Source organism: Thunnus maccoyii, chromosome 10, assembly GCF_910596095.1.
Source record: "Thunnus maccoyii chromosome 10, fThuMac1.1, whole genome shotgun sequence".
In the NCBI taxonomy this organism is placed as follows: Eukaryota; Metazoa; Chordata; class Actinopteri; order Scombriformes; family Scombridae; genus Thunnus; species Thunnus maccoyii.
Window position 1 is genome coordinate 11,314,039 of NC_056542.1, and position 16,705 is coordinate 11,330,743.

Below are 16,705 nucleotides of genomic sequence, written 5' to 3' on the forward strand. Positions count from 1 at the left end.
ATCAGGAGATCCAAAACTTTGTTTTCCATGTGTAGCATTTCCTCATTCTTACAAGCCTATCAACAAGGAAATATTATACATATTAGAATGCAGATCAATTAATGTACATAATTGTATAAAATAAGTAGTAATAATAAGAAATGCATGTTTGTGTAGAGTTCAAAAGTAGTTTTTGATTAAACAATCAACAGACAGAGCCTGATTATCATCTCAGAACCTGTACATGTCCTCCGTGCGTATGTAGTTGTAGCTTCTGCCCTCTGATATTTCTGGGTTCCCCACAGCAGACACAAGATAAATGCCCCTTTGTTTATCTGTCCATGAAGGATCTGATACTGTAATGACATTTTTATAGCACAGTTTTTGTATGTATTTAGTGCATTTTTAAAAAAATTCTATTTTGAAGTCCTCTGTATTTAGAAACAAGGAAGATGAGGAAGTACTTGCATGAATCATGGCTCTATATCTGATGTCCAAAACATACAGTAGTAGTGTGAGCAAAGGAAAGAAAGGGAGAGAGCTTGAGCTAATAAAATTGCAGCTCATGTACCATTTAAAGAACATTTTTATTCTTCTACAATGTATTTTATTCCCTTCCTTTGTTTTGTTTTTTTGATATTGACATTGACATTGAAGAGATTTGTTAAATTCAGTCTTGGATATCTCAGTTCTGCTTTCTATGAAGTCAGCCACTTTGCCTCAAGGGGCGTACGAAAACAACAGTACACTCACACAAACTCTTCTGCACAGCATGAATGAGATACTGACTTATACTGACTTTGAATTTCTGTAAAGACACCCTGTGGAGATAAATGAAAGAGGTCAACAAACCTGGATTAAAGTGAATTTGTAATGCTTGTTTATATTATATATATAGAGTTTTGTGTTCTAATATTTTTGTTGCTGCATATAAACTACAGTATATTCTCATACTCCATTTTTAGTCACACTTATTATGAGCTTTGTTCATTTCTTCCACTAAAAACCTGTCTTACCTGTTTGTCTCTCCCTCTCTCCTCCTTCTCTCTCTCTCTTTCTCTCTCTCTCTTTCTGTCTCTCTCTCTCTCTCTCTCTCTCCCTCTCTCTCTCACTCTTTGTATGACCCATCCTACTCCTTGCTGTTGACTTGCCATGATTAGCCTCAGGAAAAGTTGCTCAATGTTAATGTTTGACAAGCAGGAAGAAGGGCCTTGGCTGCCATATATTTCAGACTTAGACAACAAAGCCACGCTCTTTCAGTTCTCCTTCTACTTAAAGAGTTTCTTTGCTGCTTTGTGAAGGAATTACATATTGAAATCTGAGGAAAAAAGAAACTAAAGACGGACACAATGGGTGAGTCAGCATGATTGTTTTTTCTCGTAGACAAATGTTCTTGATGTTTTTGACCCTCAGCTGTTTTGTTTAGTGGTAATTGGGGAATTTGATGGAAAATTCTTGTTGCTTTGTGTCTGCACATAATGCCATTGATTTTAATTTGGCATGCAAATAAAACTAAAGCAGTGGTACAGTATATGGTTACTATTGTATAACTTTTCATTGAATGTATTTGTGTTTGATATGTATGTATAATGTTTCATGTTAGTTGGTTTTTAGTGCTGTTAAGTGTTAAGTTCTCTTAATGTTGCAGGTTTGTTTTCACAAAAACTGAGAAACTGTACAGTAAAACTGTGTTTCCGCTTGTCAGGAATGATTAGTGACAGAAAAAAAAGTATAATTCATCTGCAATAATCCACATTCACTCATAGCCCATAATGCCTAGCTAGCCTCCACTGTGTAGAGGTTTGTCTTGAAATGTCAGAACACATCACATGTGAGGCAAGTATGCCAGCCTTTGTGCAAAGAATCTAATTTTCTGCCCCATTTACGGATGTGCTGCAGAGGTGCTGGTGCTGATCGACTTCGAGGGCACCATGGGAGACGAGATAACAGTGAGGATGGGGGATGTGGTTAAAAACGTCACCAAGGCCAGTGAGGAGGGATGGCTGGAGGGAGAGCTGAGAGGAAAGAGAGGCATCTTCCCTGCCAACTTTGTCAAGGTGTGTTACTGTAAAACTGTACAACCCAAAGCATTGCACTGTTGCTGCACTGTGTGTTTATCTAGGTTCATGTTCATCCACCTGCATTAAATATACCTTGTTTTGTTTTTTCATTACAGGAGGTACCGGTCTATTTGATAGGTGACAGCAAGAGGGAACCACGAAGCATTAGAAAAAGTACAATGCTAAGTCTACGTTCTCAGCACTCTTTATCTGTTCCTCAATGTCATCAGCTTAAACAGAAATGAACACAAAGCATGTGTGAAGGGTCTCATTTTGAAAACTATATTCATTTCTGGAATGATTTTACTTTGTAAATTTCATTAGTCAATATTTCATGGGATCAAAAATGAACAGTTTTAAGATCTAGTACAACATTTCTGTTCCAACACCTTTTGCTTTTATATGCCAATACAAGCAATTACTTCAAACTAGAACATAACTGCTAAATTTGATATTTGCCCACAATAGAATTAACTTTAATAACATCCATAATTTTATTGAGAGATTGTGCCAATGATTTCAAATTGCCCATATCTCAATTTAGAATGAAACTTTTCATTTGCAAATAACTTAACTGTTTAGATCTGTATGTGTACCAGATGAAAGTTTACTGCATTCTGGCATTGTTGTGTCAGACATAGTCAATTAGAGATTATTAGATTAAATTTATTCTACTAAGAATAGATATCTTTTTTGAAAAACTGCACACGTTACACTTTTAAACCCTTAACTCTCTTAAGTAGACCAAATATAAACCATGAAAATATTTGACAATGCTATTCAAAAACAGGCCGGTTTATCTATTGCAACATTTATAGTCTAAAGACATAAGTGTTTTAAATTGTGGTCAGTGTGGTGCATGCACTCAGCAACACTGTTGCAGCGACGGAGTTGACTGTAAACATATGTTTACCACATCCTTGCCACACAAAAACGAATTATAATATATGAAAATGAAGCAGATAAAACAAACACATTCCCTTTGAAGGATTAGATAAGTTAGACACATAAATGCGTGCAAAGTGCTTTGCAGTCGAAGCACTCTCCTGTTGAGACTTGACCACACTGCCTTCTGTTAAGCTGAACACACCATTAGTGAAGTTTCTTCTTCTTTTTTTTTTTTTTTTTTTTTTAAAAATCAGCATTACCACTGGATTATAAACTTCACATCTGTCTGCTGATGTGGTCGGTGATGCTTTGTCTTTTCAGCAAAGAGGATGAAACAGCCGAGGAAATGTGAGGTAGCATTTGCCTATAGCCGCATGAATGAAGACGAGCTGGAGCTGGTTGTTGGGGAGACTATAGAGATCATCAATGAGGTACAGTAGAGTTCCCTCTTATCGCTGCTCAAACACTCACAAGTAACCAAACAGTGACTCAGCTGACTCTGCAAACACGCTGCGGTAGCCCAATGGTTAGAAGATTAAGCTTCTGGTTGCCCGTATGAATCCCTGCTGGTAAAAATCTGAATATTCGGCTACTGTAAAGGTGCCCAGAATCAAGACACTTTGCTGCTGGCTGCTGAAGCTGCTGAGTAGCCAAAACCTAAGCATAATTTGTTAAGCAGGGCGTTGGTGAAATGTTTGCTCAGCCAATCTTCTCTGGGTAAATAAAGAACATTTTTTGTATGGTATTCATTTAGTGCTTGGGCTCTATATTTGGCTGCCAGGCTGACAAAGCATGTTTCCCGGACAATTTGCAGCATTACGGAAATTCATGCGAACTGATCAGACTAGTTCTGAAAGATCATGTGGACGTTGATACTGTCAAATAGCCAGAGATCATTAACAGACTGTTGGTAATCTCCTGAATGTGTAATGAATGTTCATGTTTTAGCAAAGTGCTAACAGCTACACAATGTGTATTTGTCTTTAAAACAATTCATGTTTTCTCACGTATTTTCTTGCTGTACATTGTCTCTGTGACAGATTGAAGATGGATGGTGGATGGGGATAAAAAATGGAAAAGTGGGGGCATTTCCATCAAATTTTGTCAAAGAAATCTTTGTTTCCCCAAAAGGTGGGTAAACCCAAACTTAGTGTACTTTTATTGTTCATTTTTAATCTAAATTAACATTGAAAAACAACTAAACTAATTATTGGTGATACTCTGTTTACAGACGGCAAATACAATGAGGGAAAGACAAGACCCAAACTCACAGACGCTGTGTTCAATAAAGAAGTATGCACCACAGAAATAACTCAGTCTAACTACGTATGAATTGTTTTCCTTTGACTTCATGTATTTTGTTTTTGCCTCCTTACAGATATCTCAAAGAGCAAGTGTGAGGAACAAAGCAAAAAATGGTAAGTTCTTCTTAAGTCTCATCATAAGCTGCTATAAAGCTACTTCTTAAACTGCAAAATCATAAACACTAATGGAATATCCTCATTTTAGACACTTTCTATTTTTGAACATTTCAAAAGTCACTAGACGGGTCTAATTATACCCTGACACCATCAACATGTGACAAGTGGTAACTCCGGTACTTCTAGCTGAATGGTTTGTGGGTGGGGTCAAAAATAAATATTTATGGCAACGTAGCTTCAGTAGTCACCGAACAAAGTGCTACGTCAGAGTGGAATATCCCTCAGGGATCAAGGGTTTACAACTTTTATCTCTAGTTTCTTACGCCCTCTGTTTGGTTATTCTTTGAGTTAGTCATGTGAGATGTTGCATGCAAGGCTGATAAAATCAGTCATTATTGCTGAAACCTTCTATTCCCATCAAACATAAAGTATACTTTCCTGCTTGTATTCTGTTAGGCTTGTAACTGTTAACTCTCATACGTTTCCTCAGTGGTGGAGTGTTGCCAAGTCATGTTTGACTATAAGGCCAGAGCAGAGGATGAGTTGGACATGAAACAAGGAGACCTTGTTGTAATACTGAGAAAGGTTTGAGCGCATTTTTTTGTTATGTTGTGGCAACGTTTCTGACATGCTATCCTTTGAGGTCATTCTTTTGACAGACTCAACAACTCCTCTGGGTGTCATTTCATTCCTTTCAAAGTAGCTGCAGGTGTATCATATTGTTTAACCAGCCCAACCGGTTGGGTTTGAGGAAATTGTGCGATGGTGCACATGATGACGCAAATGTTTTAATGACACAAATGTGACTGATACCAAATCATACTGTACGATATCATGGAAGAGAAATAGTTCTAAGATAGCTTTAAAAGATAAATACATAACAATCAATTGTGTGCCCTGGCAGTTTGGTTTGCTTGACCGTTTGGTAACCTCTTGTGCAGCAATTTCACATCCCAGAGGACTGTGCTGCATGTCTTTGAGGTTATGTGACTCTTTAATCTCCATCTGAAGGAAACAGAAGATGATGGCTGGTGGGAGGGAGAATTGAACGGACGCTGCGGCTTCTTCCCTGATAACTTTGTCATGGTGATACCACCAGTGGACAATCTGAAAGTGAGTGGACCTGACGCACTATCTCAAAAATATCATTGCTGGACTGGAACTTAACCATATTCAAGACGGGTTTGACTATTGCACTGTGCTACCATGAAACCATGGACATGCTCTATAGTAATTAATATTGGCTCTACTTTATTATTTTGAAATGTCCTTAAAATGTTGAGTACATAATGTCTATTTATCTACCTTGGCAAGTCTACAGTCAATACAGAGTGACTCAGGGTTGTCTTTCCTCTGTTTTGGAATTACTCACTGAAAATCCCCTCAGTGGAAAGAGTGCGTAAAGTAGAGGTGTCTTGAATGCACAAGGGAACGTACTTGCCAACCTGTTGAGTTTTCCGTTTCTCCTCCTCTAGTCCTGGACCACAAGCCAACCGCCTGCACGCAACATCAACAAGAAACTCTCAGGTAAGCGAACAGAACAGCATTGATCAAATGGAGCGGCGCAGGAACAAATGTTGTTTGACACTAGAGTGGCTAGCAAGGCTTCATGTTTTAGAGGTTCTGACTCATGACTTCTGGCTGCAGTGCTGTTTAGCCTGGCGTTGTGCTGACAGTTTGGATTGTTGTTTTAGCAGATGGAGAAATTGGCAGTATTACTGGCTGGGTGCTTTTGAGTGTGTAGTAGAAAAACAGACAAAATGGTCCCCTGATCATCAATGTCATTATTTTGATGTGCTCCTGAAGAATCTTTGAGCTTTCAGTATTGTTCTACATATGTAATTTATTGAATTCGTCTTTCCAACCTCCTTTCATCTTTGATGCTTAATCTTATCGATGACACAAGAGTTAGGAAGATTATTTTTACAATGACTGCTAGCACACTTTATTAATCAGAGAATCATATCAGTGCTTATTTTGGCCTAAATAATATTTTACTGCCTATTTAAACTGTGTGAGAAAATGTTTTCACTGACTGTGCCGATGATCTGGAGTCACAAGAGTTATGTGAACATGTTCCTGACACAGTGATCTTGTTCTTTTAGATTAAATATACCTGACTTCATGGTTCATTACAAATTGTCTATGACATACTGTGGTCTGTTCAGATATCATGACTATAAGTATTCATTTAGTCGGTATGCAAAGGAGGTTAGACAGGCAGATGTTGTCTGCCCTGCAGTGCACATTGAATAACTAGAACACAGTTATTGCCTCTCTGACTAATTCTTAATTAAAAGGCAATGCTGTTTTTATTCACACAAAATCTGTAAAACGTTTACATTATAAAAAAGGAGCCACACTATACATATAACCAGTGAATGAAGAAGAATTCAAATAGGCCCCAGGTTTTAGATGTTGTTACACTGTGTGTGTCCCACATTCGCTGGTAAGGGCAAATATAAACCCTTTGTAGTGTTGGGTTGTTCATGATAACTGATTTTCTTTTTACAGTTTTCTAAAGAATGTTTTTGATATCGGAATTTCCTTAACTTTACTTAAAAAGGTACTTAAATGTTAATGTTAAAATCATGCTAAATGTTTGTTGTTAATGTATTAACACATTTTTTTGCTGCAAATATAAATCAAGAGAGTGAATGCACATTAACATCCTTTGTAGAAATCAAATTTGCAAGCCTCAGAGGAGGATGTGGTTTCTAGTTTCAGCTGAGAAGTGCCATCTATAGTGCAAAGTTGCAGGTTTAGCAAACTTTTGTACCAGCAAAACAACAAAAATGTCCCTCCTTTACATCTTTTGACTTCCAATCCTTTGATCCTCAATCCTTGGTTGGAAATCCAAAATGCATACGGGTCATTCCGTGTCAAATCAGGCAGAATCCAGGAATGCGGTTGCAGCACAGTCTTAGATTTTGTTCAGAGTTTGTCTATATAATGTTTGGGTCCCAAAACTGTACTCTTAATAACCATAAATCAAGCAATTTCCATGTACATTTTTATGTTCTTACTAGCTACCCAACATACCATTTTGGTCCTATGAAAATGACCAAAATCATCATCATCATGCCTTGCTTTTTTAATGAAAGACTGTATTTCCAGAAAAAATAATGATTGATTACATACTGTTGCAAAAATGTGGGCTTGTAGTACCCTCAATATCACTCTCATTTAGGAATTTTGCGCTTTTTTCCCAATCTAGGGCCTTATAAAAATAAAATGGCATGCAGTACAGGCTTTTAATGGCTTTGGCATACAGAACACATGTTTGTCTGCCATCCTATAAAGTTTGGTGAGGCTAGGAACAATACTTTTCGAGATATTAATGTCCAAACATGGCTTCCCGGATAAAGCATTTTTGAGGCTATAAAAATGAAATAATATCAAGGGCTGAAAAAAAATATGAGGATTTGAACAGAAATACTTTATAGGCCTTGGTTTTGGGACCCATTCATGATATAGACAAGGTTTGAACAAAATCTGAGACAGTGCTGCAACAACCTTACCTGATTTGACACGGAATGAACCATACTCAAATCATTAGTGGTTCAACAGGCAGGTGACAACACTGCCACACATTGTGCTCTGTTATTCAACAATATCACCTGAGGTAACTGAATCTCAGCACAGGCTGACATGTTGCATTTCCACCACATTATGATAATTACAGCAGTTTTTTCCACACAGTATCACTCACAAGAATTTCACAGGAAGTCTCAGACTATAGTGAGATGGGGGATGGTTGGGGCTGTCATGTGACACAGTTCAGGAGTCTTGGAGGAAACAAGGGGGTGGGGGGAGCTGAGGAGAGCTCTGTCACAGAGATTTTCACAACCAGCACAAGAAGCAGCACTGTAGCTACTATTACAGCTCTGTGGATGGTTTGCTTGAGAGGGAATGTTGCACAATGCTTTGAACACTCAAGGTAGGCTTCCTGTGTTCTCGTTCAGTCCGTTAGTCATCTCTGAGTTTGAGTTTACTATTCTAAATGTACTATTGTGCTCTTTTTCTTGAAGGCTAGAATAGAATAGAATAGAATAGAATAGAAAAGAATAGTTGTACTTTTTAGATTTGTGCTTATATTTTATATATTAAGATCAAACTCAGGTTTGCAATAAGCACTAGACTTTCATTTGGGATCTCTCACATTGCCTTCAGTTCACTGAGGTTTCATAATTTAAGCATCAATTCTCTCAGTCTCCAAGGCTAAGTCCTCTCAGGGGCTGTATTTTTTGTTTGAGCTGAGCCAGAGTAACTGTCCCTAAAGAACTTGTTGAGACCCTCGGGAACTGTTACTGCAGTGCTATTGGATACAGCTGTGACCTGGACTGCTCCTGTATTGTGAAAATCATTGCCTTCCCATGCATCTGCTCTTAAACTAGATTACAGCTCAATTAAAGACTGTTAGCATTTTTTCCTCAACCACATTAAACTATAATGCTTTCTGGAGTAAAAAAAAAAGCAAACTCCTTGCTCCAACTAATAAAATAAGTTTGTGGCTTTTAAAAGCAGTGTAGTTCTCCTAAATCACGACAACAATATTAGACTGTATTAAAACGAGTGGCGATATCAACATAATGGGTACAGTATATGTGTCCTTTCATTTATCATAGGGGAAGTCACATTTGTGTAACATGTGAGAGCTAGCATTTATTTATCGAGGGCAGGTTTGCTGATCATGCGAGCTCTCTTTTAGCAACAACCTGCTCCAGTCTTGTGGTTAGACACAATGATACCTGAGAAATGCCTTGCAGAAATGTTCAAGATAGCATTCAAACGAATCAAAGCGACATTTGTCTGACAAAACCCTAATGTAGGATGTCACTGCATCATTGTGTGCAGCCAGTTCCATAATGTGACAACAAGCAGACTTTTACTATTTTAACTAACTGCTATTTACATACAACATGCAACTTTTTGGTAATTGTTCATTCACTTATCCTTTTTCAGTAAAGACAGACACCTCAGCAATGGAAAAAGGTGGTCCAACAAAGACAAAAGGTATTAATGGCATTTGCTTTCGTTATAATTAAAACATTATTGGGACACGTTCCATCCAAAGATAAATTATGTTGTGAAGTAATGTGATGAATTTGCTTCACAGATGATAAAACAGAGGTTAAGGACTGGAGAAGCAATCCTCCAACCAAAGTCAAGCTGCCATCCATGAACAAGCCCAGCCCACCTCCAGTCAAAGACAAACCTAATAAGGTTTTACCCAAGTGAGTGATACCAAAGCATCTCTGATGTTGTGTCTCACGCACTCAAGACTTACTGATGAATTGTCCCCCAAATCAGAGACCACTCGACCACCTTTACTGAAACATGAATAGTGATTCAGTTGCAACCTTTCTAAAGCAGAGGGCCTTTAGGAAATGTCAGCAACACTTTCTCCTCTTTGGTCTGGCGCCAGGAGCAGAGCTTTTAGATGTTAAAGGTTTTGGTTGCTGCCACTGGTTGCTATGGTGTCCTTAAAGAAGAATGCCAGGATGCCCAACCTTTAGTGGCTCAGTGGAAACTCTGGGATGAGTCAGATCAGGCCTAAACAGACGAGGGCAGCCCATTTCCTGTTTCCTGAGCAAACACACACACACAAACACACACACACACACACACACACACACACACACACACACACACACACACACACACACACACACACACACACACACACACACACACACACAAGACTGAGAAAACAAAAACTGCCCTGTCTTAAAGGGGCTGCTGGTGGAGAACAAGCTTTTCTAAAAATTGTTTCCAAACAAATACGTTTGGAAAGGGATCATTTTCCTGCTTTTTTAAGAATCCTTCTTCATGTTTACGAAAGCTCAGTCTTCCAGACCTTTACCTCCAGGCTCATTATTTAAATGTCTCACATCGGATAAAGCCAGTTTGTAAAGGTTATAGTGGGTGAGACTCTAGAGACCTGCCATAATTTCATAACGTATATGTGCCATGAAAGTGAAACATGTGCCAGGACAAAATAAGACATACAGAGAGACTTCAACACTTCAGCTGTCTTGCTCTGCACCTGCAAGTACCAGAATTTAGGAAACTGCTAACCACATTCAAAGTTTCACAAACAGCCTTTGCAACACAACTGCATTAGGAGAGAATTTAAGAAATTCAGATCATTTTGCTCATGTTTTCCCATCGTTCATTTACTTACAGTAAATAGTGACTTTTTTGTTACTTAAAAGGACCAGCGTGTAAGATTTAGTGGCATCTAGCAGAACAGACTTGGCAAAAATGGAATATAATATTCATGAGTATGTTTTAATTAGTGCATAATCCCATGAAAATAAGAATCATTATGTTTTAGTTACCTTAGAATGAGCCCTTTATATCTACATAGTAGGCTTGCTGTGGTAGTCAGTGTTACTGGTGTTACACGGTGTTCGGGCATACACTGATTACATTACTTGCTCACCGCCCATACTGTCGTTTTGCTTTATTTTTAATAAAAATAAAACCCATGTAGTTCATTTTCACTTATCAGTGCCCCCTCCTGCTCTCTGAGGTAAACACATGTAGCTTTTAGCGAGCGGCTGCTCTCATGTTTTCCCAGGTCTCGGTGCTTGTTTTTCGGCAGAAACTCTCCCGCTCTCTGCCTGCTCAGCTTGCCCTTGGTGTCTTTCTCTCTGGATGGCAGACGGGTTGCTCCGGTTCTGGTTCTAAGTGGTGGTTGTCCTCTGGCTCATCCTCATGTCTGTGTACGTCACAGACCGGCTTCCTGCCATCACTAACTCTTAAGTAAGGGGAAGATCTAAACTAAAATTCTAATGTTAAGGATCCAGGTGAGCACTCTACAGATGTTGAGCGTCATCAACGAATATCTCATCTTGTAAAATGTCCAGTGTAACCAGTAACACCTGTGTTGTCACAAATGTATTAATTGGTGGGAATATTTTCTCACCGTGGCATCGCTACAACATAGGGAGCAGGTCCACTTCCACGGAGCCCACCATGTTGCACCATCATGTTTCTACAGTAACCCAGAATGGACAAACCAAACACTGGCTCTAGAGAGCCTTTCACGTTTTTTGCAAGTTTCGCAGCCATTGTAGGTTCCCTCCATGCTTGGAAGAGGAGATTGAAGGGAAGGGTTATTTATTTGGTTGCAATCTGCAACCTCACTGCTAGTTGCCACTAAAATTTACACACTTGTCCTTTAAATATGATGGCTTTTTACTTGATTTTTTTCAGTAGAACCAATGGTGATGTGGCTTCTGCACCAAAACAACCAGAGGAGAAAGAAACCGACCAGTTTGATGGAGTGGACGTTCAGACTGAAAAGCTGAGCCATCCCACAGCTAACAGAGCCAAACCCCCACAGAGGAGACCACCGTCAGGCCTGGTCACAGCAGCACAAGTATGACCACTTTAGTGACAAACTGATATTGATTTATTACTTTTCATATGGTGATTTTTGCCTGAGCTGAAAAAAGTAGTAATCAAGAGAAAAATCACATAATAATTATGAACCCTTCACTGTGGCAGGAACCATTACCCAGCATTTCTATAGATAACCTTTGCAGCTTGAGATTATCACTGCAACAATGAGGCACTCCCTTCTTTATCTAGTGCATACTTGTCAGGTAAGAGTACTTACAGCGGTGCATGACAGACTTCCTGATAATGGACACAAACACATTTAGTGCCTTACGTTTTTAGACCCATTTTGTTGTTTGGTGGTATGTTTTGGTTTTTTTTCAGCACAGCTTCGGGTTCAATGACAGAAAATGTTTTACAAAGTATGCCACGAGTGGTAACTGTTAGACAAAAGGCTTTTTTTCCCCAGACATATTCCGTTTCTGCTCATGCCCGTTTTGCGCTAAGGTTCAACAGTCACACACGGAAAAATCATTGTAAGAGAGGAAGAAATCATTTCTGCACTACCAACCTCAATAGATAAGACTGCAATGTGGCAACAAGGTGTGTTTGAGCAAGAGTCAAGCTCAAAGTGATTTTCATGAGTGCCCACTTTTCACTGACAGCAACAAGCTCAGGCTTGATATCATGGGATCATTGAAAGTCATTCTGGGAATGAGGGAATTAATTCACTGAAGTAGAGGTGAATTATGAGGGTGGTGTTTCCTAACTCTTTCATTGTTTGTACTTAGTTTCCAGTCAACAAACTGGCATACTGGAGATATCAAGTTCTTAAGGCATGTTGTGAGGAATGATTCTTAGAAATGATTGCCATTAAGGTTGTGGCTGATTCTTCTCTGTAGACCTCTGACCAGACAGAACCAGAAGTATCACCAAAAAAGTTCCAGGCAGAGAAATTACCTGGCTTGCAAAAGGTTTGTGACACCACACTAGTCTCAGTTTAGCCATGGTTTAACGTAAAGTGGTTCTGTGGTCTGTACAATGTCATGCAAAGTCACCTTAATCATTTCAGGGTACAGAAAATCTCATGCCATCACCTGCAAAGCCTGATCTTCGACCCAGGACACCACCTCCACTTCGACCAGCACCACCCAAAGTAGTTGTGGACGGCAAAACTGTAACCCATAACGAAGAGCTGACTGTAGAAAGCCTGCAGACTGAGATCAAAGAGCTGAGGATGGCTCTGGAGCTGCTGCAGACACGACATGAGTGAGTGTTACTCAGCTGATTCAGTTTATCTGAGAGGTGTTAAAAGAAAAAATTAAAGTTATAGTATATTTTAAATATAAAAATATACTATAACTGTCTTGTCATTTTGAATCACATAGAGTGACTTCAAAACATTTAAATGCTCCATATTTCCTGGCTGAGATGTTGTGGACATTTTATACATAGGAAGTGGAGGAAGTGACTTATCAAAACATACAAGAAGCATACAAACTGTATACAAAACATAAGTGCTCCATCCAGAAAAAAGTGGGCTGACCAGTGTTAGATCTTTCCCCATCTCCTGTCTCTTTGATTTATTTGGATATGAAACATCAGAGGCCTGGTTGTAAACATGGGCATTGCTGTGAGCAGTTATAGACACATGATATCTTAGCAGCTTAGCTGAACCTATTTTGAGCCATTAACATGTGAATTCAACCAATGTACTTTTAAAAAAGGTGAATCTAAAGGGTCATGCATTTTAAAAAAGTGTATGTCCATTTGAGCGTCATGCACATTATCTAAAAATATACAGAGTGTGACTGCAGCTAACGCCTTGCTCAAATGAGTGCTTCATAATGACATCCACTTACGCCTGTCTTCATATTGTAGGTGTCACATTTTTCAAATAGAATTGTCCATTTCGGAGATTGTTTTTAATGGAACAGCCACGTTAGCGGCTCTGTGAGGCTGTACTTAGGCACAACTGTGCTTTGTGCTAAATACTAACATCAACATGCTAACATGGTCACAGTGGCAATGCTAACATGCTGATGTTTAGCATGTAATGTTTTCTATGTTCACTATATTTAGCGTGTTATGCCAACATTTTCTAATCAGAACTAAACACAAAGTACAGCTGAAAAGTAAACTTTGCAAGTACTGGATAAGTTAAAACTTTGACCGGATGACAATGATGAAAAGTGAGGGGGTTACCAAAGTCATTAGAGTTTGTTCTGAGGGGGAACATGAATGTCTAAAGCAAATTTAATGATAATCCACACTATAGATATTTCACTAAAAACCACAAAACTCCATGGTTGACATTTGTCATTGGATCAACAAAATCAGTTGCATTCATCCTCTGAGGATAGTCAATGTCTGTACCAAAACTCGTGCCAATCCATCTTGTAGATGGTGGCACTACATGAAATGTCTGGGATCACCAAAATTATTACAATCAATTCTGGGGACCATGAATATTGGTACTGAATTTCATGGCAGTCCATTCAAGTGTCAAGATTTTTCACTAAACAACAAAAAATATCAACCACATAGTGAAATTCATCTAATAGTTATTGAGATATTATTCAGTCTGGGTCAAAATAGTGGATTGACCAACAGACAGAATGACATTTAACATCACCAAATGTACTGATGTACTTTAAAGATCCCTTCATAATCTGTTTTTAATGTAACTGATGGGGGACAAAATCCACTGCCCTTGTTTTGTGCAAAAGTTTATCTGATGCTAATACGAGGCTTTAGCAGTCTGAGTTAGTCAAATCAAGTGAATATTTTTTTAGGCGAAAGAACCCAAAAATACTTAAAATGTTTTGACAAGCTATCTGTGTGACAATCGTTCATTCCTCAGACTAGTACCGGCATGCTTTTTATTTGTTGTGAGCCAACAGTCGCTCTCGTGATGACTGCTGAATGTCTTACATTGTGCCACCAAAGACATAAATCTTTGTAGTGAAAGTCATCATAAGTGTGACTCTTCATGTTTTATTAAACGCAAGTGTACAGGAAAGGTCAATATATCATATATTTACACAATGTCTGTCCACTACAGGTGCTTAATTAGAGTAATCAAAAATAAAGCCATTTCTGTTTTGATCTAATTAATCCGTTCAGATGGTGTGAAATGTAACCAAAGAAGTTTGATATATAGTAAGTTGCTGACTGACTGTCAGTGTACATGTTGACCTATTTAGACATGCCCATGTCTACAACCTCCTCTTTTCATCTCTGTTTCTTTTGATCAGGCGAGACATGCAGGAAGTGAAAGAAGAACTGAAGGAAGAGAGAAACAAACGGCTGGCACTGCAGGTCAGTAAGGCATGCCTTGAGTTTTGCATGCATCTGTACTTTCTGCCTACTGCATATTGCCACAACAAAAAATACAGAAGTTGTGGTATGATTGATAAATTTAAAAAAAATGTCCTTTTCATACAGGAAGAAGTAAACGATCTGAAGAAGAAACATTAATTACAAACACACACTGTGACTGGGCTGGCTGTCTGACATGGTCCCATGCAGGCCCTTGAACTGCGAATTTAAACAAGATGAACATTTTTTTTGACATGGAATCAAACTGAGGAGGGAGAAGACTAAGCAAGCTCTCCCACTGAAGACACACAAACGAGGGCTACATTAGACACAGGATCTAGCTATTCCTGAGCTAGATCAAGGAAACTGGATCCTTCAAAAGACTTTTACAATGATGTACTGTTAAAGTTTTACATATTCTAATGCTGGAAATTACAAATTTTGGTAATCAGTTGACTATGCTTGGTAGCAAATTCATGTTTTGCATATTTCAACTGTCACAGTTCCTGTTATTCATCATAGGTTTTACTGAACTTTTAACATTTACATAATTGATGCCTCAGCTAAATATGTAATATATATGTTGCTGTACATAGGAGAAAATACTGTGATGTCTTTTTCAGAAAACTTTAAGATAATTTTTAAGTCATCTACCAGAATATTAATATCTGAAATGCTACTGTCAAAAACTGACATGCAGGTAATTTTTTATACCAGAATGTAATAATGCATTAATCCACTGGGGGGCACTGTATGTCTAGTATTCTACATAAAGAGAAGTTTTCAACTTTCCAGTGACTGCTGCATTTATGGAAGTGAGCTGGGGCGTGTGACCTCACATACTGGTATTAAATTCAGGAAAGTAAATGTGTTAAGACATAAGATTTACGGCAAATAACCAGTGTTCATGTTTTTATGAGACAAGACCTTGCAGAGTACTGTTAAACTGCCTCAAGAGTTAAACAGAGTTTGTGGTCAAGAGCATTTTTGCAGTGAAACGGAAAAGGAATCCCATGTCACTCAGAGAAAAACTGACTCACTCTCAAAACTCAGAACATAGTGACTCATTGCAATGGATGTAGAGAACATGAGAAGATAATTAATGAGAAATTCTTTGCACCCATAATAGGGAGAATTATTTAACTTGACTATATTTGGATCACGACCACACCTCAGGAGTATAGATTTGGTTTTGGCTCCAAATGATGGTGACGGTGATGGTCCTTCGTGGTGGTGTGTTTCTGTCTAAGTCCACTAGTGTTGCCCACTGTAGTGCACATCTGGATGACATCTGGAGCTCATCAGGGACCGGGTGCTTCTGAAATTGCCATGGGAACGTACTATTTTTAAAAACTCAGTAGAATAATGGTCATTAAGGGCATGTTCCCTCTTGCACAAGGGGTGAAATAAATTAAAGTGCACAAAGGGTCACTTGGTATTTCATACATTTCTAAACTTTTGAAAGATATGAAAATTAATGCATTTTCCTTAAAGCCCTGCAAGTGAACATTTTACTTTTTTCACTGAGGGACCTCTAAAAGATTCAATAATCTCAGTGTTGACGAGCGCTGCTCACACTAAAGGCACTCCTATAAATCATAATACACAGCTAGATATTTGACTCACTTGGAAGAAATATGGAACTGTAAGTCTCAGACAAAGACAACACAGCACAACGCACCATAA

The 16,705-nt window shown here is 38.5% G+C and overlaps 1 protein-coding gene across 1 annotated transcript; it reads left to right on the forward strand.

Moving 5' to 3' along the window:
• The first annotated feature begins 1,061 nt into the window (after positions 1–1,061).
• sh3d21 (SH3 domain containing 21) lies at positions 1,062–15,806 on the forward strand. The gene is made up of 17 exons (XM_042423574.1): positions 1,062–1,332; positions 1,879–2,036; positions 2,156–2,213; positions 3,249–3,358; positions 3,968–4,058; positions 4,159–4,220; positions 4,306–4,345; positions 4,839–4,933; positions 5,360–5,461; positions 5,824–5,875; positions 9,314–9,364; positions 9,468–9,585; positions 11,573–11,738; positions 12,601–12,672; positions 12,771–12,967; positions 14,956–15,019; positions 15,146–15,806. Exons 1-17 carry the CDS (start codon positions 1,329–1,331, stop codon positions 15,176–15,178), a joined length of 1,473 nt encoding a protein of 490 aa, XP_042279508.1. The 5' UTR covers positions 1,062–1,328; the 3' UTR covers positions 15,179–15,806.
• The last annotated feature ends 899 nt before the right edge of the window (positions 15,807–16,705 follow it).